Below are 25,104 nucleotides of genomic sequence, written 5' to 3'. Positions count from 1 at the left end.
GGTATCACCAGTGTCTCTGTTGGGTACATAGTAGTATCTCACTGTGATTTCAATTTGCATTTCCCTAATTATTAAAGATGTTAAGAACATCTTGTTTTGTTTATTAACCATTTGGATACTTCCTTTGTAAAAGGATCTGTGTTCAAGACTTGCCCACTTTAAAAATAGACTGTCCTAATTGAATTTTAGCTCTTTATACATCATTGATAGGAGCATTCTGTCAGTATATCTTCTCCCATTCTTGTAGCTCATCTTTTCACTCTTGTTACCTTAGATTAAAAGAAGTTTTAATTTTGGGGCACCTGGGTGGCTCAGTCGTTAAGCTTCTGCCTTCGGCTCGGGTCATGATCCCAGGGTCCTGGGATCAAGCCCCGCATCAGGCTCCCTGCTCAGCAGGAAGCCTGCTTCTCCCTCTCCCACTCCCCCTGCTTGTGTTCCCTCTCTTGTTGTGTCTCTGTCAAATAAATAAATAAAATCTTCAAAAAAAAAGTTTTAATTTTAATGTAGTCCAATTTCTTGAGTTTTTCTTTTATGCTTAGTCTTTCTATGTCATTCTAATCCAATCTTTGCCAACATATTCTAAGATTATGAAGACATGTTCCCCATGTTAACTTCTAGACCTTTGTTTTACCTTTGACATTTAAGTCTAAAATCAATCTAAAGTTGATTTTTATATATGGTGTAAGGCAGGTGGTCAAGGTTGATGTTTCCATATGCATATCGATTTGACATAATACCCTTTATTGAAAATACCACCATTTCCTTACTACTCTGCAATTTCAGTTTTCATATAAGTGAGCACATGTGTTGGTCTGTTTCTGGGCTCTTAATTGTATTCCAGTGGTCTATTTGTCTATCCTAACACCAATATTACATTGTCTTCATTTCTGCCCCAAATTTGTTCTTTCTCTTCAAGACCATCTTGACTATTTTGACCATTTTTCATCTCCATATATATTTTCAAAAGCAGCCTGTCAATTTCCACAAAAAAAGCTGCCTGGAATCTGATTGGGATGGCAATGAATGTATTAATTTAGGGAGAAATGCTATCCTTAAAACATAAAATTTTCTAATTTATGAATCTGAGATATCCCTCTGCTTATTTGGCTTCTCAATTTATCTCAAGAATGTTGTATGGTTTTTTTCTGTAGAGATCTTTACATATTCCATTATAATTACCCCTATTCTTTTTTTTTTTTTTTTTAAGATTTTATTTATTTATTTGACAGAGAGAGACACAGCGAGAGAGGGAACACAAGCAGGGGGAGTGGGAGAGGGAGAAGCAGGCTTCCTGCTGAGGATCATGACCTGAGCCGAAGGCAGACTCTCTACGACTGAGCCATGCAGGTGCCCCAACCCCTAAATATTCTATGTTCCTTGATGCTAGTGGAAATTCATTTTTCCTTTTAAATTTCAATTTCTAGTTGTCTCTTCAACAATCTGCCTTTTTAAAAAGTTCTCCAGGTGATTCAAATGTTCAGCCAGGTCTGAGAACTCCTAACACAGTGTTTGATGAATTAGGAAAAGATAAAAATATTTTTTCCTATTCTTAGTCAACTTTAACCTAACTTCTGTGTGCAAATCCTTTGGCAGTATTACCCTGGCAGTCTATTAGCCATTTCACAATTTTTATAGAAGACTGCATATTCATCAAACCAGTTGTGGTTTGACTCTTGGCCGTGCAGGGCTTTGTTATATTTAACATCCTTGTGTCTAGTACAGTACCAGTCACATAGATGGCACATAGTAAATGTCTGGTGGGAAGGATGGTTGAATGTTATGACCTCAGGAAAGTAATTTACTTCCTCTGAGCCTCAGTTTCCCCATGGTGAAATGGAGGTGATGTACTATATACATCATCTGGCTGCTGAAAGTATAAAACAAACAGGAAAACAAATTTTAAACTGTCCAATGCTACACAATAAAGTATCATTACTAACTTCCCTTAGCTTTCCAGCATTTCAGAGGCTCATCTCCTTATTAAAAAAAAAGGGGGGCGCCTGGGTGGCTCAGTTGGTTGAGCGACTGCCTTCGGCTCAGGTCATGATCACAGGGTCCCGGGATCGAGTCCCGCATCGGGCCCCCTGCTCGGCGAAGGAGTCTGCTTCTCCTTCTCCTTGCCGCTCCCCCTGCTTGTGCTGTCTTTCTCTGTCAAATAAATAAAATATTTAAAAAATTAAAAAAAAAGAAGTCAGGCATTCAAAATGGCCCTGCGAATAAACTAGTAGAAAGAAGGGGACTATACAAGCCCAGCATGTCCATCACAAACATCAAAATGAGAAAGAGACTTCCATGGAGCAACAAGGAAAAGTACTAAAAATCAAGATTTTAACAGTACAGTCTGGCAGAAAATGCATTTGATTTCTACTCATAAAAACAGACATAGCAAAAGGAGACATGTATCCAAAATACATCCTGAAGGAGAAGGAACTTCTCCTCTAAGCCATCTGGAAAAGGATTCACTTTATGAGGCATAATTAGATCTTATGACTTTGTGAGTGGGAAGGAAAAAGACAGCACATCAAATGATATTGCAGACAAATGGCTAACATGGAGACAGAGCACTTAGGCTGTGGCTCTCTTCTAAAAAACAATGGCTCTGCTTTTTCTGCCAAAGATATATTTTGCCATCTGACCCATAGCCAGGCACTCTCTTCTATTTTTCATACCCTTCCTCCATTCCTACCCAGAGTCATTTTTCTTTCCAATAATTTCTTTCTAAAAAGAGCTGCCCGATCCTAATCTTTTCCTTTTCTTTCCCAATCAGATCCTAAACTCGAACCTTAAAATTATCTTTTTTTTTACTAAAATTTACCTGTTTGTGCTCTGACACAACCAAATTCCAGATCTGTGAAAGCTTAGTCTTTATAATTCTCTTCAGATGAACTATCAAAAAAAACAGTTCAGATACTTAAGTTGGTCGGCATTCAACTGCCTCTCCCCATGTTTCATTTATATGTTATGAATTTTCACTAGCCCTAAACGCTGAAACACAAATGTACACAGTACCTTTCACATACTTTTAAAAGAGATCACTTGCAACGAACTACACCAATGGCCTGCTACCTTAAATTCAGCAACAGCAATAACACAAATACTAGAAGGCCCACGTGACATTCTGTTCAACTCCAATTACTACTGTAATTCCATGTAAATTACTAGATATGAATGTAAAACAAGAATGAAGATAATATTAAATACAAAAGTACAGAACTAGAAAAGATGTGGATCACAGCCCTCCCGACTCAGAAGCCTTAATCAAGTACAAACTCAATCTTTCAAATTCTTCACCTGTTAAAATGGAGATAGTGGGGCACCTGGATGGCTAAGTCAGTTGAGTGTCTCTTGGTTTCCACTCAGGTCATGATCTCAGGGTGGGGTGGGGGGGTGATTCAGCCCGACATCAGGCTCCTCAATCAGCTGGGAGGAGAGTCTGCTTGGGATTCTCTCCCTCTCCCTCTGCCCCTCCCCTCTTGCGCTCGCTCTAAAATAAATAAATTTTTAAAAAATAAAATGGAGATAGCATCACCACTACCTCTCTCATAATACTATTTTGAGGAATGACAATTCATAGAATTAAGTGTAAAGCACCATACTAAGTAAAATATTCTTATTGGAGGGCAGCTTTGTTGAAGTGGAAAGACCATGAAAATTAAAATTGCAGCAAGACACACTTGGGTTCAAATATCGCCTGTGCCCCTATTAACTGTTCACCTGTGTAATGAACATCATCCAGGGCCCCAGCTTCATCCTCTGCCAAGTGAGGAAGGTAATTATCTCATAGGGTTGTGAGGGTTAAATAACAATGCCATGGAAAGCACCTGGCACTTACTGCACACAGTGAAATGTCAGTGTCCTATTATTAACAAGGCTATTTTTTCTGCAAAAATATAACTGCCCTTTTCAGCTTTGCCCTTAACTCCTGTGCAATGATTCTATGATTCAGTTTGCACAAGAGCTTTTCTAAGATGAGCAATTAGGAACACAACCACGTTATTCAGAAAATACATTGGTTCAGAACTGCAACTGGTCTTTTTTTTTTTTTTTTAAGATTTTATTTATTCATTTGAGACAGAGATAGAGAGAGAAAGAGAGAGCATGAGCAGGGGGAGAGGGAGAAGCAGGCTTCCCGCTGAGCAGAGCCCGATGCAGGGCTCGATTCCAGCACCCTGGGACCATGACCTGAGCCGAAGGCAGACGCTTAACCATCTGACCACCCAGGCACCCCTGCAACTGGTCTCTTAAGTTCAAAATAAAAGAATGTGATTAACCTCAGGGAAAAGCACATGATTATCATCAGCCTAGCACAATTAGTGCTTTTTTATGGTTTATATTAACAAACCAGGAGCTACCGCTAAAATGCATACACCGAGCACATGACCTATCCAAAGTCCCATTCTGGGTTCACTTTTCCTTTCAAACTCCGTCGAGCATAACCAATTTGAAAAGCATCTAGATTTTGGAGTGTAAAAAACCGCAGCAGCTTGGAGGAACATTATTAATAAAGCCCTTAGTTCTGCACCAAGCCTCACTGTCGAGTCTCAGATATACCACTGGAGAGCAAAGAGGTGTTTTAATGCGTTAAACCTACAAACACATGGCTGCTCCCTAGGGAGATAAACACGTGTCTGAACAGGAGAGTTACTTAACCCTTCCCATTTCCTCGGCCTAAATTAGGCGGTTGACGATGAGGCCTCCTTGGCAATGGGAGTTTCCTTCAGCAGGAAAAGACCCTGATCCACTCCCGCCGGTTCTGAACTACCACCTGCCCTGCGAGATGCACAGATCCCGAGGTGGACTGCGACCCTGCAAGAAATGCAAAACCAACTTGAGGCTGCAGAAGTGAGGCGCCCCTGACCTTACCCTCGCTGGAATTCCCGACGGTTTCGGCTCCACCGGCCATGCGGGGCTCGGACGCCAGCACCGCCAGAACCAGCAGCCGAAGGAGTCCCATGGCTGCCCGGGCCGGGCCCCGGAGCCTCGCCCGCGCTACCCCGGGGCGCTCGCGCCCGGTCCCATCCCTTGCGAGGCGCACACGCCGCACACCTGCCAGCCCCAGAGGGCGGGCGTCCGACGCCAGCCGCACGCCTGCGCCCCACCGAGAGGTTTCCTGTTCCGGCAAAAACCCCGCAACCCCACACCGCGCCTCTCCCCGCCCCCTTTACGTCACCGCCGCGGGTCTCCCTCCGCCACGAGCGAAGGCGGAGGGGGGCGTTCCGGCCGGCGTGCGCCTCCTCCGCGCGCCCGGCGGCTTTGCTGGGCGCTGCGCTCTCCCGAGTGCGCGCGACGCTGCGCGCGGGGGTGGGGATAGGGGAGACCTCGGAAAGCTCTGAGGCGTAACCTGTGCTTCCCACTTCGGTATCTTTCCCTCTTACGAAAACCACCGTTAGAGTAAGAAGTAACTTTCTGTTGCGGCCTAACGTCTCCAGGCTCTTGTTCCTGGGCTTAACTGCCCTTTGCAAGAAGGACGAATGCGAATCCGGTACTCAAAACCCACGAACAGTGGGTTGTTTCCCTTAGCTGCTCGGGCGGATGTTAGCACGAAAGTGCGGCGCGAGTTCTAGTTCTGTAGTAGTGAGCTCCACATACTAAAATAGTTTCATTTTCTCAAAGCGAGATATCCTAGAAGACTCCAGACCTTAACCCAAGTTCCTCTCTCAAATTTTATACCTGAGGGCTGTGTAAAGGACAGCAGTCCATGTGACAGATGGCTCGTGAGGTAATTGTGGAATTAGATATTATAGACTCAATTATTTGGGGGGAAGATTGCTCTGTTTTCTTTTGCCTGCTCTTTAAACTTTCATTTAGATATTTTAATGAGCAACTATCTTGAAAAATACATTTTGGGTTATTCCACTACTAAACTACAAACTTGTAGCAATCGCCCTAGTCTAAACAGGCACAACTCTTTTCCTGTTTTCCCTCTGCCTGGTCCAAAGGTTCACACCTCTGGTAGCACTGTCTATCCCTAATGGTGCTTGTTCACAGTCCCACATGTCCTCATTCCTGTAACTCTCAGTAGATGAAATCCCAGGATGATGATAAGAGTGGTTATAATAAGGGTAGCATTTGAATCAATGGATAGAGTTAATAAACTGTTTGATAACTGATTAACTGCACCCTACTGGGGAGGAGGGTTAGAACTCTATCTCACCCTAAGCAAATGAAATCCCAAAGTATTCATTAAAACCATAAGAGAGGGCGCCTGGGTGGCTCAGTTGGTTGGGCGACTGCCTTCGGCTCAGGTCATGATCCTGGAGTCCCGGGATCGAGTCCCGCATCGGGCTCCCTGCTCGGCAGGGAGTCTGCTTCTCCCTCTGACCCTCCCCCCTCTCATGTGCTCTCTCTCAAATAAATAAATAAAATCTTAAAAAAAAAAAAAAACCATAAGAGAGAAGAAATACATGCTTCTTATTTTTTTCAGACTTTGTTTGAGAGACAGAGTAAGCAGGGGGAGGGGCAGAGGGAGAGGGAGAAGTAGACTCCCAAATGAGCTGGGAGCCAGAGGCGGGGCTGATCCCAGGATGGCAAGATAGGACATGAGCAGAAGTCAGATGCGTAATAACCAACTGAGCCACCCAGGTGACCTGAAATAAATGCTTAAAAAACAAACAAACAAAACTTGATCTCAAAATGGAAGGAACCTCCTTTTAAAACAGTTCATTTAAGCAAAAATCTATTTGAATCTGGAAGCGACAAGCAGGAAATGGTTAGAAGCATTCAGGGGAGGAACTTCCTAAGCAAAAAAAAAAAAAAAGGAGGAAACCATAAAGGACAAGATCGATAGATTTGGCTTCTTAAAAATTTAAATTGTATGAAAGTCAAAAAACACCAACAGCAATATGAAAAGTCGAGGGGCACCTGGGTGGCCCAGTCCCATGAGTGAATGACTATTGGTTTCAGCTCCAGTCGTGATCTCAGGGTGGTGAGATCCACCCTGCCAAGGGCTCCGCACTCAGTGCAGAGTCTGCTTAAGATTCTCTCTCCCTCTCCCTCTGCCCCTCCTGCTCATGCTCTTTCTCTCTAAAATACATAAATAAAGCTTTAAAAAATAAAAGCCAAGTTAATGACCAAAAAAAAGAAATACAAATGGCCAATAAATGAAAAACATTCAAACTCACTAGTAACAAAAACAACAAAAATCAAATTAAGACACTGAGGAGGTGCCTGGGTAGCTCAGTCGGTCAAGCTTCCGGCTTTTGATTTCAGCTCAGGTCATGATATTGGGGTCGTGAGATCAAGCCCTGCCTCAGGTTCTACCGAGATTCTCTCTCCCTCTGCCCTGCCCCTCCCCTGACTTGTGCATGTGCACCCTCTCTCTCAAAATAAAGAAATTTAAAACAAAAAAAAATTTTTAAGATTTTATTTATTTATTTGACAGAGAGCGAGAGCACAAGCAGGGGGAGCGGCAGGCAGAGGGAGAGGGAGAAGCAGGCTCCCCGCTGAGCAGAGAGCCCAACACAGGCTTCATCCCAGGACCCCAGGATCATGACCTGAGCTGAAAGCAGACGCTTAACCGACTAAGCCACCCAGGCACCCCAAAAACAAAAATCTTTAAATAAAAAAAGACCTCAGACATAAATATTTTAGAAGAATATCCAGTGTGGGTACAAGAACTGAGAAGTAGACATTCTAAGATAGGACCAGTGGGAATGAAGTTGACACAACTTTTTATAGCATAATCTGCATCAAAAATCTTAAAAATATTCATACCTTTGGTATGATAATTCCACTTTGAGATTTAAGAATGTATATATGTACAAGCATTAGATATCTGTATAAAATTAGTGCAAAAACTATCAGGGTATTAAAGATTTTATTTATTTATTATTTATTTGACGGAGAGAGCACAAGTGGTGTGAGGAGCAAAGGGAAAGGGACAGACTCCACACTGAGCACAGAGCACCCCCGTGAGGCCCGATTCCACAATCCTGAGATCACGACCTGAGCCAAAATCAAGAGTAGGACACTTAACTGACTGAGCCACACAGGTACCCCTTCATCAAGGTGTTAGAGCAACAAAACGCAATCTAAATGCCCAGCAATAAGGAATTGATTAAATAACCCGTGATGCATCTATATAATAGAATACTGTGTAGCACTTCAAAAATTATGTTTTAGAAAGCAACTGATTGTGAAGTGTCTATAAAAAGGCAAGTTACAAAGCAAATATATATGTAGTATGAGCTTTATCTTGTCATTTTATTCATGTTTATACACATAGAGAAGTTGAAAAAATATCAATATGTTTAAAATAGTTATCTCTGGGTGATTGGATTAACAATGATTATTTTTTAATTTTTAAAATCTTTAATAATTAATTTCAATGGGGAGCTTGAACTCATGACCCTGAGATCAAGACCTGAGCTGAGATCAAGAGTCAGATCCTTAACCGACTGAGCCACCCAGGTGCCCCAAGAATGATTTTTGTTCCACATTTCTGTACTTTGTAAAAATTCAACATTGAATATGTATTGCTTTTGAATAAAACATTAATTTTTAAAAGATATGTATAGTTTTAAAGATTTTCTTATAAAAGCATTCAGGATAACAGTCCACCCTCCTGAGTATGACACAATGGTTTTCATGATGTAGCCCCTGTCCACCTCTCCAGGTTCCTGCTGCAACTAAACTCAATTCCCCTATGCTGACCACACTATTTAATTTCAGTTTCCTGAACTCACCCTACTGTCTCTCCTCCATACCTCTGTATTGCAGTTCCCTTTGCTGCAGAGGACAGCTGATGACAGATGTGTCAGCAGTCAGAAGAGGGCTTTAGTACTTTGGCTCTGAAATACTGTGACAGCTTGGGAAGAATATTGGCTGAGGTTCCTTGCTCATGTCAGAGTTCCACTGGCAACCTGTGAAGCAAATGCGCTCAGCAGCTTTGCAGATGAGTTTGTCATTCCTATGAATTGAAAGGAAATGCAGGGGCACCTGGGTGGCTCAGTCTGTTCAGCGTCTGCCTTCAGCTCAGGTCATGATCCCAGAGTCCTGGGATCCAGTCCCCACATTGGGCTACCTGCTCATCAGGGAGTCTGCTTCTCCCTCTGCCTCTGCCACCCCCCCAGCTTGTGCTCACTCACGCTCTTTCTCAAATAAATAAATTCTTAAACAAAAAAAAAGAAAGAAAGAAAGGAAATGCAAAAACTGAGAAGATCCCAAATCGAAGATATAGATAACTAGAGCCTTAAAGTCTGCCTAAAATCTAGAAAAGGAAGGAAGAAAGACAAGCAACCTATCCTAGATATTTTATAAAACCCAAGACCTTGGATAGAGATGAGGACAGGACTCTAGGGGAAAGGCAAGAAAGGCACTCTGTGAAATTTGCCCATTTATCCTATCCCACTCTAATCTCACCTTTGCTCTGTATTTTTTTTAACTCTTTTGTTCCTGTGGGTTACATTATTTTGACTGTGTTTACTAAATTAAATCCAAAAAATGTTTACTTAGTAATTATTATATGAAAATCATTATGATAGAAAATGTATTCATTGGGTCCACAAATATGCATTCATTGGCTTCTATGTGCCAGACTAAATGCTAGGTGCTAGGTATTGGAAATATGGAGAAAATTAAAATGTTTTTTGCCCACAAGCACCTCATGGTAGTGAGGGAATTAGTCATGTATGAATAATTACATCTCAATATGCTAAGTGCAGTAACAAAAGTATAAGGAACAATTGTGAAGATTGGGAGCAATTTTTTTAAAGCTTTTTTTTTAAAGATTTTATTTATTTATTGGACAGAGAGAGACACAGCAAGAGAGGGAACACAAGCAGGGGGAGTGGGAGAGGGCGAAGTAGGCTTCCCGCTGAACAGGGAGCCAGATGTGGGGTGCAATGCCAGGACCCTGGGACCATGACCTGAGCCAAAGGCAGATGCTTGATGACTGAGCCACCCAGGTGCCCCTCATTGTGCTCTGAAGAATATTAAAAAAAAAAATTGAAAGTCTAGAGAAAATTATAAAAGACTTTAGAGACATAAAGTTTATCTTGGCTTACTAGAACAACTCAAGTACTAAGAACCCCTAACAATCCCAGGTCCCAACGTGTAAATAATATTATTGGGACTACTATCTGAAAAATACTTCTTTATGCTTGGTAACACAACATCTACAAATATAATACACAGGATCTGTTTCCAAACAGAATACACTAAGTCTCCTACATATGATTAGATGACAGGTGATGTAGACATTAAAAAAACTATACTGTGTATGATTCAATAAGTTGTTCCCCCCTTGTGCCCCCCCAAAAAAGGGGGAGAAGAAAACAAACTAAGCTCTTAGATTCCTCTGGGCAAAAGAATCCACAAGACTGACAGATTAATTGGAAGAGAGCCCTGAATCTAGATGGAGTCTTCCTAGATAATCATAAATCTTTCTCTTTAAAATATGATAAAGTTATGCTGTGTTCTGGAGATATTAACTTCACAACATGGCACCAGAGTCACTGCCTATTAAATCCTATGACTTAATTGAGTAGCTAAGATAGCCTTCTTCCCTCAGAGCAATCAGAGGCCCTTGGTTAAAGCATTTTCCGAACTTACACTAGGTCTTTTTTTTTTTTTTTTTGAGATTTTATTTATTTTTTGACAGAGAGAGACCGCGAGAGAGGGAACACAGCAGGGGGAGAGGGAGAAGCAGGCTTCCCGCTGAGCAGGGAGCCCAATGCAGGGGCTCCATCCCAGGACCCCGGGACCATGACCTGAGCGGAAGGCAGACGCTTAATGACTGAGCCACCCAGGTGCCCCAGATTGGGAGCAATTAACTTACAGTAGGGTTTCAGGAAGGGTTTTATTAAAAAAATGAAATGTTTAAAATAAGGTGAGTGGATGGTCAACAAGGGAACAAAGGGAGTCTAGTATAGCAAATGCTTATTTATAGTATTTCAGCCCAGTGCTTGGAATGTTTTAGATGTTTAATAAATTGTGCCTGAGTAGGCAATAAAGGTAGTTAAGAGTCTAGAATACTAAGTTGAAGAATTGTTAATGATTTTTTTTTTAAATAAGGAGTCACTACAGATTTTTAAAAAATCAAAGTACTTACCACAAGATTAGCTATGAGTTGATAATTGAAGGTGGGTGATGAATACATGAGTTACCACCTTATGATTCTATTTTTGTATATGTTTGAAACTTTTGATAATATGAAGTGTAGAGGTGCCTGGCTGGCTCAGTTGGACTGAGTGACTCTTGATCTTGGGGTTGTGAGTACCAGCCCCACAGTGGGTGTAGAAATTACCTCAAAAATCAGTAAATAAACTTTAAAAAATAATATGAAGTTCAAAAGAACATACTTACCAAAATTATGTGTTTAAGAGATATGTAATACTGGGTTTCTGCTCTTCAAACCATATAATCCAGTTGGGGATGCAAGAACAGCAAGTGAAAAAGCATATGAAAAGTGTCAAAATCATAAAAGGGAAAAGGAGTGGTCCATGTGGACTCCAGGAATTCATAGAATTTACATGAAAAAAGGTAAAACTGTAAAAGAGTAAAGAAATAGCAGCAAAGCAATTAGTTGCATAAAGGTAAAGAATGAGGAAAGAGCTAGACAAGTGGTTCCCAAATGGGAGCAATTTTGCCCTGCAGGAGACATTTGGGAATATCTGGAGATATTTTGTATTGTCACCACTGGAAGGGGAGTTTGCCATTGTCACTTCATGGGTAGAGGACAGTGATGACGCTAAACATTCTATAAGGCACAGGATAGCACTCCAGAAAAAAAAAAGAAGAAGAATCCAGCTTAAAATGTCAATAGTGCTGCTGCTGAGAAATCCTGAGCTAGACACAAGAAGACTGTTTTTGGCAGGTGGGTTTTTCCCTGAAGTCCACAGCTTCAGAAGATTCATAAACCCCTTAAAAATGTATGAAAAATTTTGAGCCTGGTCTGGGGAAAGGGTCCATAGCTTTCATCTCATTCTTAAAGGTGTCCATGGCCAGAAGGGTCTTAAGAAGCTCAGGAAAACCAAGGGTTCAGGGATCATGGATGAAAAATCTGATTTCACTCAGAATATTATTGAGAGAGATGGCTGGATCTGTTCTCTGGAGACAGATTATTGTGACCCTTAAAAACCAGGCAGAAATGGCTGTACACCAGCCTGAGGTCTCAGTGGAGCTACTGAAAACCTGTAAGAAGATAATGACAGGACAAAAGCTGTGTCATAACATGATTTGTCAAGTGGCTCCTCTCCCCCAGGTGCCCAAGTTCTCTTCAGTCAGGCAGCAAAACAGTATTCTCTCTCATTCATCCCTCTGTATCTAACCGGGCACCAACCCATGCTAACATTTCCTTCAAAACGAGCCTTTCTTCTTCTCTTATCAGAGTCAACACCCTAGTCTAGGCCCAACCCATTTCATTCTTGGAACTGCAAAGCCCTTCTCCCAATGAACCCCTGGGTTATTCACCTTTGCAAACCCAGCACCTAACACATTCTTGGTAGGTGGCAAGCATTCAATAAGGTATACTCTCAACTGAGGATGGGAAGAGACAGTCACAAGATTACCCCATATTACGATTAAAACAAATTAGAGTTACCGCTCATTAATCCCATTATGGGGGGGTGCCTCACCTGGAGAGGTTTCTAATTAGGTCTCAGCAGATATGCAGATTGGGGATTAAGGGGAAGGAGTGGTGAAGCAGAAGTAGAGCTTCCCAGCTAGCGTTGGGGTAAATCTGACAAGCTGAGTTTTCAGTGGATAATTCCCCCACCTTCCCCCAACCCCAGTAGGGTAATCAGGAATAATCACCCAGAGAAGAAGGGTATATGAGATGAGTTTGTCCAAAGTCCACAAACTAGTCATTTGCTGATCCAGACTCATTTCTTGCCACACTGTCCCAGGCTTTAACTTTCCTTAGATACCAAGTTTCTTTTCTTTTCTTTTTTTTTTTTAAAGTAATTTCTATGCCCAACCTGGGGCTCAAACTCAGGACCAGGAGATCAGACGTCACATGCTCCACTCACTGAACCAGCCAGATACCAAGTTTCTATTATCTTCCTTCACACCTAAACCCTCAACAGGTCCCAAGGCTAAGTCTAAATTGCACATCCTATCTGTTTAAAAACTGTCCCTTCCCTACCTACACATAAGGCTCATTTTCCAGGAACCTTCTTTCTCCCAACTACACACTGAACTACTTTCCACGAACACTCTTCTGCTCTTCACACTGAGTTCCTCGCTGTCAAAGGAACGAGATTCTTATTAGTTACCTACACTCACACCTTACCTCTGAACTCCAAATGGCTCTTCTTCTGCCACTCACCTTTGCCCACAGAAACCTTCCTTTTCTAACCATTCTCTTCTTACAGTCAATACAGCTCGATTTAGTACTTAATTTTTCGAATGCTCTCCATCCCATGTGTGTCAGCTTCCCCAACACACCCACACTCAGAATTAAAGCACGCACCCAGTCTCCACTTGGGACGACCCCCCCCCCCCCACCGCCAAAAGCAACAGAGGAGGCACCCTAACGCAGCCAAGACAGCCTGGTGAATCTTAATTTGGATTTGTTGAAGTTGAAATCGGTATCGCGACCCCCAACTATTCTTGAGTTGCCTGCTGTGTATGTTTTGTGGTCCACCTGGAAATCCAACGTAACACAAGTATTCAAGGCAATGTTTAAACATGAATACAAGGGAGGGTAGGGAAATTTACTTTCAAAATTACTTTTAAGGGGAGCCTGGGTGGCTCAGTCGTTAAGCGTCTGCCTTCGGCTCAGGTCATGATCCCAGAGTCCTGGGATCGAGCCCCGCATCGGGCTCCCTGCTCGGTGGGAAGCCTGCTTCTCCCTCTCCCACTCCCTCTGCTTGTCTTCCCTCTCTCGCTGTATCTCTCTCTGTCAAATAAATAAATAAAATCTTTAAAAAAAATAAAAAAAATAAAATTACTTTTAAAACCGCAGAATCTAAAATATTTAACACCCAAAAACCTCGAGAACAGCACGTTGGATCCAAAAAACGAACGGAGTCGGAACAACCGCTAAGTTACTCAAAATACGCGCAGCAGAGCTCCTTGGCTGGTGGAGCTAACCTACATAAAGCCTCGGAGAAGTCCCACCCTCCCTCTTCTCACCAGGCGTGGAGTTCCACTGACTCCACCCCTCCCAAGAACGCTGCCCTATGGTTGGCCACGACGCGCCCTGAAGCTGCCCAATCGCGTACGAGCAGCTGCTTTAGCCTCCTTAGCTTGCAGGAGGAACATGGCGGACCGGCTCACGCAGCTGCAGGACGCGGTGAACTCGGTGAGCAATTTCGCTCTATTGGTCTCTGGCTTCCGCTTTCCTGAGGTAAAACAGGAGAGGAAAAGGGGCCCGAGAAAAACACCCGCAAGTGGGGAAGCGGACTAAGGCAGGGCTTGGGCAAAAAGCGCTGGTGGCGGCGGGAGGCGGCGCGGCGTCCCGGGAGGTTTGAGGCCGGCTGCCGGCTTTGCGGAGAGCGGAGGGAGGGAGCAGCCTCTTTCGCCTGAAAAGTAGAGGGTCTCTATCAGGACACTTAGGCGTCACGGTCCTGCCCTGTTCTCTCGGAACATTTTTATCTTATTGTCAGTAGTGCTTGTGGGATCGTTTCTCTTTCGGGGATAAGGGGAGAAGCAGCAGAAGCTTCTTTTTTCCCTTATCAGCGTTAAGACGTGGAAGAGAAACTGGGCTCTTGATGATTGGAGCTTTTTCGTTAAATGTCAGTCGAGGGTATTCCTTCCCCTGGACTTTCAGGTTGAGGCTAGAGTGATGGTGAGGTGAAGTTTTGTTTCATCTTAACTGGTTCCTGCAGACAAAGGGTTTCGTTCCGTCTCTTGGCGCTCTCTAGAATAAATCAGTTTGGGGAAAACTGACGTCTTTATGAGAGTGAATCTTCTAATCCTTGTGTATGTTCCCATTGATTTAAGTAGTCTTTAATGTGTCTCAGAAAGTCTATTCCCGTTAAGGGCCCCCTTACTTTGATCCTTATTATTTTTCCTTTTATGCCTAACTGGAAAGTATACACAAACCAAAGGATTCGTATAATCATTACCATTAACAGTTAAAGAGTTTCCCATTAGTAGTTACATTTCTGATTGTCATTCTACTTATAATTCGATGTCCCAGGCAAAATGTATAGAGAGAATATGTTGACTGGAAAATCTTAAGTATCTGGTCCCTTGCCAGTTTTTTCACACTGGAGGCTAAGAAGTTAGGATTCTTATTGTTGCATCAATCTTTGTTCACTTCAAGGGTATGAATCTACTTGTGAAAAACTGATCTACTCTGTAATTAAGACCGTTTAGGACTGAGAGGGCTAGCCCCTAAATGTTCATGAATTCACTAAGATAAATTCTACTTTATGGTGACTTGCCTGGGCTGCCAGCCAACTTCCCTCTGGGAGATATTCCTTTGAGGCTTTTCAAAATCAAACTGTAATGATGCTGCCGGGTAGAAATGTTATTTTAGGAGAAATGTTGCATATTCATACATGTCTTGTAACCAGAAAGATAGTAGGAGAAAGTGAACATGGCCTTAACTCCAGGGTAAGCATGCTGATAATTGGATTTTGGAGAGAAACCTCAGGTTAACTAGTATGAATGCCTACTGTGTATGTAAGTACTATCATGTTTACAGAGAAATACTCCTTAAGGAGTTCACAGCCTCATTAGAAAGAAGTCATATACTCAAAAGACATTTAAATAATGTAAAAGTAGTATTTGGTTAGGTAGTTATAATGAATCAAGTGTCTTCAACTGTAAGTGCTGAGATAAATTGGAATATAGAGTGATATGAATTAAAATAGAGGAAATCTTAGCATTGATCTGAATTATACTTATTTGTAAAAGTATTAAAATAACATTTGTGGGGCTCCTGGGTGGCTCAGTCGGTTAAGCGGTTGCCTTCGGCTCGGGTCATAATCCCAGGGTCCTGGATCGAGTCCTGCATGGGGCTCCTTACTCAGGGGGGAGTCTGCTTCTCCCTCTCCCTCTGCCTGCCTCTCTGCATACTTGTTCTCTCTCTCTAGCTCTCTGTCAAAGAAATAAAAATAAAATCTTAAAAAATAAATAAATAAAATAAAATAACATTTGTTTTGCCCTCTTGAGAACTCCATGAGGGCAGAAACTATGTCTTATACACTGTATCGCTATGTTTATATACAATGCTTGTCAGAGTTTTATTTTTGATAAATATTTGTTGAATAAATGGATTTTGAGAGCTTTTGAAGAACACAACTGATGGCCACTGTGTTGAATATTTGTGCATGTGTGTTTTCTCTATTCCTCAAAACAATGGTGTAATGTGAAAATGTTCCCAATTTAAAAATGAAAAACCCTACTCAGGTTACTAGAACCAGAATTGGAATCCACATTTGTACAGCTTCTGAGCACTTACTACTGCTCCATTACAAGTAGCAAAATGTGAACAACACAGTATAGTCAGGAATGAATTTATCACTAGTTAGGTATATATGAAGGATTAGTAGAAAATGAATAAGTAGAGTTGAGTTAGATAATTGAAAGCTTTGAAATAGCTTGAAGAGTTGGAGATTAATCTTAAAGGCCAAGTTGGGGTGAGCTCAAAATTTTTTTTAAAGGTTTATTTATTTGAGAGAGAGAGAGGGTGCACACGAGCAGGAGAGGGAGAGGGAGAGAATCTTGAGCAGATTCCACACAGAGCCCAACACAGGGCTTGATCTCACAACCCTGAGATAACTACCTGAGCCGAAATCAAGAGTTGGACACTTAACCAACTGTGCCACTTAGGCACCCCTGAGCTCAAAATTTTTAAGCAGGTTAAAATAACATAGTGAACTAGAAAACAATAAGGAGGCTATTGTAATAATTACATTGTGAGATAATTGAACTAACACAGCGGCAATGATGATAGAAGGAAAAGGGAATAGAAGGATTTGAATATGAAAGGAAAGTGAGTCTGCAAGTTAGACTGGCTAATAACTAGGAGATTCTGAATACAAATTAGATAGTAAACAAAGGAAACAGTTGATTTTGAGTTCTGTCATTTAAATAATGGCAGAGAAACTTAGTGGAAATGGTCATTCACTGATTTGAGGAAGTGAGGTTCAAGAGATCAGGACTATTGAGGGAAGCTGGTTGGGAGGATAGGAGTCTTAAGTTTGCTGATTTTAAGGAATTGGTATTCTCGGTCTTCAGAACTGCTTACGGAATACTTTTAGAGCAGTGGGAATTTACAACTTGAGTCATGGAGAAAAACATTTCCAAATACTTAAGGTGGAGTCCTTTTTTTTTTTTTTTGTAATTGAGGTGTAATTGAGATAGAACATTAGTTTCAGGTGTACCACATAATGATTCAGTATTTGTGTATATTGTGAAATGATCACAATAAGTCTAGTTAATATGTCACCATACTGTAGTTACAAAGTTAAAATTTTTTCTTTTGATGAGACCTTCTAAGATTTACTCTTAGCAACTTTCAAAAATACAACACAGTATTAACTGTAGTCACCATACTGTACATTATATCCCCATGACTTACTTATTTTATAACTGAAAGGTTGTACTTTTTGACCCCCTTCACCCTTTTTGCCCACCTTAACCCCACCTCACCTCTGATAACCACTAGTCTGTCCTCTGTGTGAGCTCAGTTTTTGTTTTGTTTAGATTCCACATATGAGTAACATCATGTAGTATTTGTCTTTCTCTGACTTATTTCATTTAGCATAATGCCCACAAATGGCAAGATGTGTCGCATTCATTCATGTCACAAATGGCAAGATTTCCCTCCCCCTTTTTTTAATGGCTGAATAATGTTCCTGTGTGTGTGTATACCACAGTTTCTTTATTCGTTCATCCATCAATGGCCTTAAGACTTCTTAAGGTGGAGTCTTTTCCACACTGTTTCTTTATAGTTGTAACTACTTTAGTCTCAAAAAAAAAAAAAAAAGGACTGTGTACTTTGTATATGAGTTACACATTTTAAAATTTATCCTGGGGCCATACTTTTATTTGCCAGTCATATTTGCTCTTTCTCACCCCCCCCCCCAAAAAAATCCTTACTTATGCTTGTAACAAATACTGGCATATATTTCTCTTATTCTGTTACCTTGGGAAGAAAACAAAGATTATCTTGTATTTCCTTTTAACTGTTTCAAGTATGTTGAGACCAAACCTCGTTTCTTTGCATGATTAAAACATTTAATCATTGTTAATAATAACTGGCTAACTTTATCCAAAATTATTCCTGTTCTATTCCTTTGCTCAGAGATCATTATTATAGAAACTTATTTTTGTTGCTATTACTGATAAAATCCTGAAAACTGATAAATCCTTTCTAACTCTGACACGTTTTCTTTGGCCTCAAGCTTGCAGATCAGTTCTGTAATGCCATTGGAGTGTTGCAGCAGTGTGGTCCTCCTGCTTCTTTTAGTAATATTCAGACAGCAATTAACAAAGATCAGCCCGCTAATCCTACAGAAGGTAAATAGATTTTCTTGGCTTCTCTTAGTTTGACCATCATATATATTACTTGTAATCCTTTAAAATTAAATTTATTGAGAAATGTAGCTTACTTATGGCTTTCTTACAGTCTTATTGTTTGAGTATTACTGCGAGTTTTGTTATAAAAGAAATGAATTTGTTACAGTCAATTTACATAACATCTCATAATTCCTTTCCTGTTAAATAACAGATTGTTACTCCTTTAGAGATGAATTTGTATGAATGTAGCTGAATTTCACTTGAGGGACCTTAATAAGGAAGGCATCCCATTTACAGATTTCTTTATTCAATTGACTGGCGTATTGTCCTAAAAAATGAAATAATTATGTTTACTTCCCAATTTGAGTTAATAGTAAGGCTAATTCTCAAGCATGTAATAGGATTGGTGTGTTAAAATTACCTTTTAATCATTCAAAGCCTAGTACAGAAAAAGCTTATGAACTTTGCCGGTTTCATTAGCTTCAAATTTAATTTCTTTTTCTGAAAACTTGACATTGCCTAATACTCTGAATGAGTGATATCTTTCTTTAGAATATGCCCAGCTTTTTGCAGCACTGATTGCACGAACAGCAAAAGACATTGATGTTTTGATAGATTCATTACCCAGTGAAGAATCTACAGCTGCCTTACAGGTAAAATCTTTTTTCCTTTGAGAAATTTGCTAGTAGAGAATTTTGATTAAAGGAGATAGTTTTTTTTTGTTTTTTGTTTTTTGTTTTAATTAATCTCTACCCCCAGCATGGGGCTTAAACTCATGATCCCAAGATTAAGAGTCATACGCTCCTCTGACTGAGCCAGCTAGGTGCCCCAAAGGAGATTTAATACCTTTTGTTATGGTATTCAAAGTTTCATTATGATTAAGTTTTATTTATTTATTTATTTTTTTGAAGATTTTATTTTTAAGTAATCTCTACACCCAACATGGGGCTCGAACTCACAACCCCCAGATCAAGAGTCACATGCTCCACTGACTGAGCCAGCCAGGTGCCCCAAGATTAAATTTTAAAATTGAAGTTTTGTTAATTGTAAGTACTGTAGTCTGTTAAAGACCATGCTGTGTATATATGGTTGTCCAGTTTTGAGCTATAAGGAAACTTCTATTTTTCTGTTTGGCTCTTTTCCTAGCAAAGAATGAGAGGAGGGTGGTATTCTGGGTGTGGAGTAGAATAGTAGTTTCCAAAAGCAGTGTGGAGGAGAGTCACATGTAGACATCCAGAGATCTCTAATTGAAAATTCATTCTTTTAAATAATTCATACAGGGAAAACTCTTAAAAGTTATCTGATTTTAGAATTTCTGACACTGAGAAATCTATCATAATGGTTTGAGAGTCATCCAGATTTAGAAATACATACTTCTGTAGTTTTTTTTCCTTCTCTTACTAATCTCCAAGTTTTTCATTTCTCAAAAGATTTTTTAATTTGTGTCTTACAAAGGCTGCTAGCTTGTATAAGCTGGAAGAAGAAAACCACGAAGCTGCTACATGTCTGGAGGATGTTGTTTATCGAGGGGACATGCTTCTGGAAAAGATACAAAGTGCACTTGCTGATATTGCGCAGTCACAACTGAAGACAAGGAGTGGTACCCATAGCCAGTCTCTTCCAGACTCATAGTACCGGTATATACCATGTGGCTGAGAAAACTATTTCAGTGCCATTAAGAATTCTGCATCAAATTTAGTTGTAAGCCTTACCAACAGTTACAGAAACATTAAGCACTATGACACATGTTACCTTTTTAGCTATTTTTTAATAGTCTTCTATTTTCACTCTTGATAAGTAAGCCTCTAAAATTGCGATTGAACCAGCTTTAAACCATCATTATACCATCATTTTTTATTATCGAAATGAAATTATTGAGGCAGATGTTGCATTAATGGTTATAATTAAACAGATGTACTTTAAAATTCTATTGTGACATTTCTATCTTTATTTTATCAAATTTCTACAGTCTTTTTTGCAAATCAAAACATCCCTCAAGCCAGAGGAGAGATGGTAAGTGTAGAGATATGGGACATTTCAATTTAGGCTGGTGTCCTTCTCCCTCTTCAGAGGTGACATTATATACGTTTGGAGCTTGAGCAAGGAAAGTTTCTGAAACCATGTTGCTTTTGAGAAACAGAGGATTATGGGGTACCTGGGTAGCTCAGTCAGTTAGTTGTCTGACTTCAGGTCGTGATCCCATGGATCATGTTGATCCCTGCTCAGCTGGGAGCCTGCTTCTCTCTCTCCCTCTGCCTGTCACTTCCCCTGGTTGTGTGCTCTCTCTCTCTCTTTTTCTTTCTCTCTCTCTGTGTCAAATAAATAAAATCTTTAAAAAAAGAAAAAACAGAGGGCTAGTGTGGCTGGATGAGAAATAAGATCACTTTTCTGGGAACATTCCTCTTTTCCCAGAACCTCATACCCATTCTACTTCATCTCCACATGTGTTTCTACTAAGAAATCATCTTCTCTATCTGTAGATTTCCTGTGCTATTGTGAGAGGATTTTTCTGCATCCTGAACTATCCTTTCCCATATCTTTTGACCTGCTTTTTTCATTCTTCTTAATTTGCATAGTGAAGTATGTTCTGAGAGTCATCGATTCCTTCTCATCCTTTTTATTTATCTGAAGTTTCTGTCTTCTGATCTTGTTAACCTTTGAATCTTTATTCCTGCATTCTAGTCTGACCAGAACATAATTCAACATCAGTTACTTTAATTCATTTTCTACATTCCACCTTATTTTGTTACTGCTAACATTTGTGTCAGTATTATCAAGTATGATTGTGTACTCAACTCTTCTTCTCTTTGAATCCTCTGATTATTTCCACAAGAATGCTGGAGTTGAAATATATTCTACATTGTAACTAGTTCTGTCTCCTGAGGCTACGTTTCTCTGAATATCCTGAGCTACATTTCCTGCGATCTGTTACTACTATCAGGAGTTTAAGAAAGTGCAAGAACAGTAGTCTGAGATTCTACCTGTTATTCCCATCATAATCAAGCTCTTCCACAGTTCTCGAAAAATACTGCTTAGGGGCACATTTTAACTCCAGAATACAATTTATAGAGTCATTAATTTTTAAAGTAATATTAAATGTTATCTATACTAATAGATATTTAAGATGTTGGCTTATTCTATCTGGCATCACTTAAAATGCATTTTATTTATTTAAGATATTTTTATTTTTAATTAATCTTTCAGGCTTACGCTCACAACCCTGAAATCAAGAGTCACATGCTCTACCGACTGAGCCAGCCAGGCACCCCATGAGTAATCATGCTTTCTTTTTTAAGTTTTATTTTATTTAAGTAATCTCTACACCTAACACTAGGCTTGAACTCACAATCCCAAAATCAAGAGGCACACAGTCCCCTGACTGAGACAGTCAGGTACCCGTTTAAAATGAATTTTATTTTTATTTTTTAAAAAAGATCTTATTTATTTATTTGAGAGCAAGAGAGTGAGTGAGAGAGAGAACATAAGCCAGGAGTGGGGAGGGGGGAGAGGCAGAGGGGGAAGCAGACTCTGAGCAGGGAGCCTGCTGCGGGGCTTCATCCCAGAACCCTGGGATCATGACCTGAGCAGAAGGCAGATGTTTAACTGACTGAGCCACCCAGGCGCCCCATAAAATGAATTTTATTTTTAAATACTAGCATGAGATAGAAGATAACTCACAAAAGAAAGTAATATTCAAAGTACTGAACAATACAATTAGCCCCAAGAGAGAAGTACAAAAAGCTTATAGCCTTAAGCTGGTAGACTGCTGTTATCCTTACCTGAGATTTTTTTATATTTGAAATTGCCTATTGTTTTCTAGTTTAAGGTGTTATAGAAAAAGGACAATACACATTCTGAAATATTCATAAAGATTATATAACATAATTCATAAAGACTGTATATAACAGCTTCTCTTAGCCATCATTTTGTGGACATGGCTGTTGGATGAGGAAGTCCTGAAAGCTGAAATGGATGTATGGGCAGTAATGGTTTTGCTACCTGGTACATGGCTTTGGGAGGACAGAAAACAATGGATGTCTGTGTCTTTCATTTCCTGATTCCTCCCTCCCTTCCCTTCTACCCAGATCTAAGTTGTTTTAAGGAGAAAACTCATTAAAGGTGGGGCTGTGGTCTCTCCCTTCCCAAAAGACCATAGACTCTCTATGCCTGTTGGAATTTTCTGGAGAATTAAGGAAAGAAGGGACACAACCCTTCATGGCTTTGCTGGATGTGGGTGCCCAAGTGACTGTCATACTTGGTCTAGTGGGGAGAAGGGACATGCAAATTCAACTTTGGGTCTAGGCAAAGTAACCAGTGAGGACATTAAATATAACTTTATTGCTAAATATAACTTTGAGGTGGAGCTGGTAACACTGTGGTCATGGCTTCTACTGTGAATGTATTATTGGAATAGACATCCTTTACACTTCCTGTAATTCCTATAATTCCTCACACAAATGCCAGAGATGATACTCCCATTTAGGACATGCTAAAGGTAGAGAGGTAGTCGTGTGACATATAAAACAATCCCCAACCCATCTCCCTGTCCTTTGTCTATGAAGCACCTGGCAATTGACAACTGAACACTGGGCTCCTGGAAAACAGTTAAGTTCCTCCATCCTATTGTATTCCTGGCAATGGCTTACTGCAAAGAACCACTTTTCCCTGTATGACTTTGTTCACATGTGACGAAGCTAGACCCAGACCTCCAAATTCCCATTCTTTGTCTCATAAATGGTTAGTTGAACTGTTTGTCCCCACAGACCAATCTGGACAAAATGCCGTAAAACGACCTGATCAAACTTTAGGCTTCTCCCCTCACAAACCCCTGAACTTTAATCCACCCTCAGTCTGAACCTGCACTGGAATGTGGAATAGTATCTCCTCAGTGACACCGCCTGAAAATTAACTGACCACTAAAAAAGACTTTCACCAATCAACCGTCCCATTATATCACCTGCTCATCTCACTCCTTCACACTCAGATTTTTCTATCGTTTACATATTCCTTTCTATTAAAGTTCTTTTCCACCTGATCTTTGATACAGTTGGAGATCTTATGGTCAGAGCATTCTCATTGCCACAATATTTTCCAATAAAGTTTTTCTGTACCTAAGTCTGGATCTGTTTTTACTTGATACCACTTGTGTAGGAAAAAAACCTCATCTTTCTCATCACATACCCCCAGGGGCTAAAGCTGGGGCAAAGTGGTCTGAGGCATTCATTCATTGTGAAGTAATAAGAAATCTCTCAGAACATCTTATGTATACATTTAGGATAAAATTCATAAAGTATTTATAGTAAATACTAAAAACCCAACCTTATGAAGTGTAAATAACTCAGGGATGAAAGAAGAAATTACAATGGGGATTAGGACATAATTCAGAACTTAATGAAAATATTATGCATAGAAATGTGGGGAGTGCAGTAGGTGTGCAAAGGAGGCGAACTTGCAGCATAATAAATCATTAGTCAAGATGTCTTTAGCGTCTGAGCCTCCCAGCTTTAAAAAGGAACCACCCAAAGAGACAGACTTTCGAAACTTAGGGCTCAGAGGTCCGTACAACAACCTTCTTTTGAGTTGTGAATCCAGAGCTCTTCATTAAACCTAACAAACCTGTAATGGCTTTTGGATTTGCGTAGCTTACATTGGTTATCTACATCCAACACAAGAGAATACAAAGAACCTCTCTGAAGCTATTGATAGGGACACATCTATGAGGAGGAAAACATACAAATGGGATTAATAGTGCTGGGTACTGCAGTGGAACTTTTTTGAGGGCTCTGAAATCTTCAGATGAAAGACAGTGTTCAGTGTCATGCTTCTTGTTCTAGAATGTGTTGATGAGGAAAGAAAGTAGCAGTTGCAACCAGGCCACTAGAGTAAATTTCATCCTTGCAGAGCTGCAGCCCTTACCCCACTCTCCACAACAAGAGCTTCTCAATATTTTTCTTAAGTCCTTGCATAAAAGTGCCATGAGAATGGAAGTCATTTTTGTTAATTATTAAGTTCTATATAATAAAAGTATCCAGTGCTGTTAAAACAAAAAAACTTGTGGCATTCTTCTAAGCATTTAGGAGAAAATGCAAGTATTACCTTCCTTATATTAGGAAAAAAGGCTGATAATTCATGAGCTAAGCTTCCAATGGAAAGAAAGAAGGAAGGAAATAATGAAGGCAACAGAAGAAATAAAACAACCATACCATGAGAAAATAAGGAAAGCCCAAAGTCAGGCTTGAAAAAGTAATAAAATTGACAGGGAAGTTTGGTCAAGGAAAAAAGATGATGTAAATAAACAATATGAAGAGTTAGAAAGTCATATGCATTGGTTTTTTTTTTTTTAAAGATTTTATTTATTTATTTGACAGAGACAGCGAGAGCAGGAATACAAGCAGGGGGAGTGGGAAAGGGAGAAGCAGGCTTCCCGCCGAGCAGGGAGCCCGATGTGGGACTCGATCCCAGGACCCTGGGATCATGACCTGTGCCGAAGGCAGACGTTCAACGACTGAGCCACCCAGGCGCCCCCCATATGCATTGATTTTTAAAATACTTTTTAAACAAAGATTTTATTTATTAGGGCGCACGTGCACGTGCACAAGCGGGGGGTAGGGGCAAAGGGAGAGGGAGAAGCAGACTCCCCGGAGAGCAGGGAGCCTAAGGTAGGACTCAGTTCCAGGACCCGGAGAT

The 25,104-nt window shown here is 40.4% G+C and overlaps 2 protein-coding genes and 1 pseudogene across 5 annotated transcripts in view; 2 read left to right on the top strand and 1 right to left on the bottom strand.

The window, feature by feature from the left end:
* TM7SF3 (transmembrane 7 superfamily member 3) overlaps positions 1–5,132 on the bottom strand; it is a 38,364-nt gene extending 33,232 nt beyond the window's left edge. For both annotated transcript variants that reach the window (XM_045873725.3, XM_064591478.1), the window contains exon 1: positions 4,864–5,132. In XM_045873725.3, the coding sequence (XP_045729681.1) occupies positions 4,864–4,954 (91 nt within the window). In that variant the 5' untranslated portion in view covers positions 4,955–5,132. The remainder of the gene's footprint in view (positions 1–4,863) is intronic.
* Positions 5,133–14,099: 8,967 nt separating this feature from the next.
* Positions 14,100–20,345, top strand: MED21 (mediator complex subunit 21). Of its 3 annotated transcripts, none has more exons than XM_045873723.3 (4): positions 14,100–14,245; positions 18,303–18,417; positions 18,970–19,070; positions 19,873–20,345. In XM_045873723.3, exons 1-4 carry the CDS (start codon positions 14,204–14,206, stop codon positions 20,047–20,049), a joined length of 435 nt encoding a protein of 144 aa, XP_045729679.1. In that variant the 5' UTR covers positions 14,100–14,203; the 3' UTR covers positions 20,050–20,345. The 3 variants fall into 3 exon arrangements, with proteins under 3 accessions (XP_045729679.1, XP_045729680.1, XP_045729678.1); XM_045873722.3 differs by having other exon boundaries at positions 14,172–14,290; XM_045873724.2 differs by lacking the exon at positions 19,873–20,345 and having other exon boundaries at positions 18,954–19,065.
* Positions 20,346–23,765: 3,420 nt separating this feature from the next.
* On the top strand, positions 23,766–24,240 carry LOC135364450 (small integral membrane protein 8-like; annotated as a pseudogene).
* Positions 24,241–25,104: the final 864 nt, after the last annotated feature.

Source organism: Mirounga angustirostris, unplaced genomic scaffold (genome assembly GCF_029215605.1).
Source record: "Mirounga angustirostris isolate CCGP_5_RB_7025 unplaced genomic scaffold, mMirAng1.0.hap1 SCAF_5, whole genome shotgun sequence".
NCBI lineage: Eukaryota > Metazoa > Chordata > Mammalia > Carnivora > Phocidae > Mirounga > Mirounga angustirostris.
Note: the sequence above shows the minus strand (reverse complement) of the source record. Positions and strands in the feature narration are given on the sequence as shown.

Coding starts and splice junctions, on each gene's coding strand:
- MED21 (XM_045873722.3), top strand. CDS start 14,204: ATGGCGGACCGGCTCACGCAGCTGCAGGACGCGGTGAACTCGGTGAGC. Junction 14,291..18,302: donor CTGGCTTCCGCTTTCCTGAG/GTAAAACAGGAG, acceptor TTTGGCCTCAAG/CTTGCAGATCAGTTCTGTAA. Junction 19,071..19,872: donor AATCTACAGCTGCCTTACAG/GTAAAATCTTTT, acceptor TGTCTTACAAAG/GCTGCTAGCTTGTATAAGCT.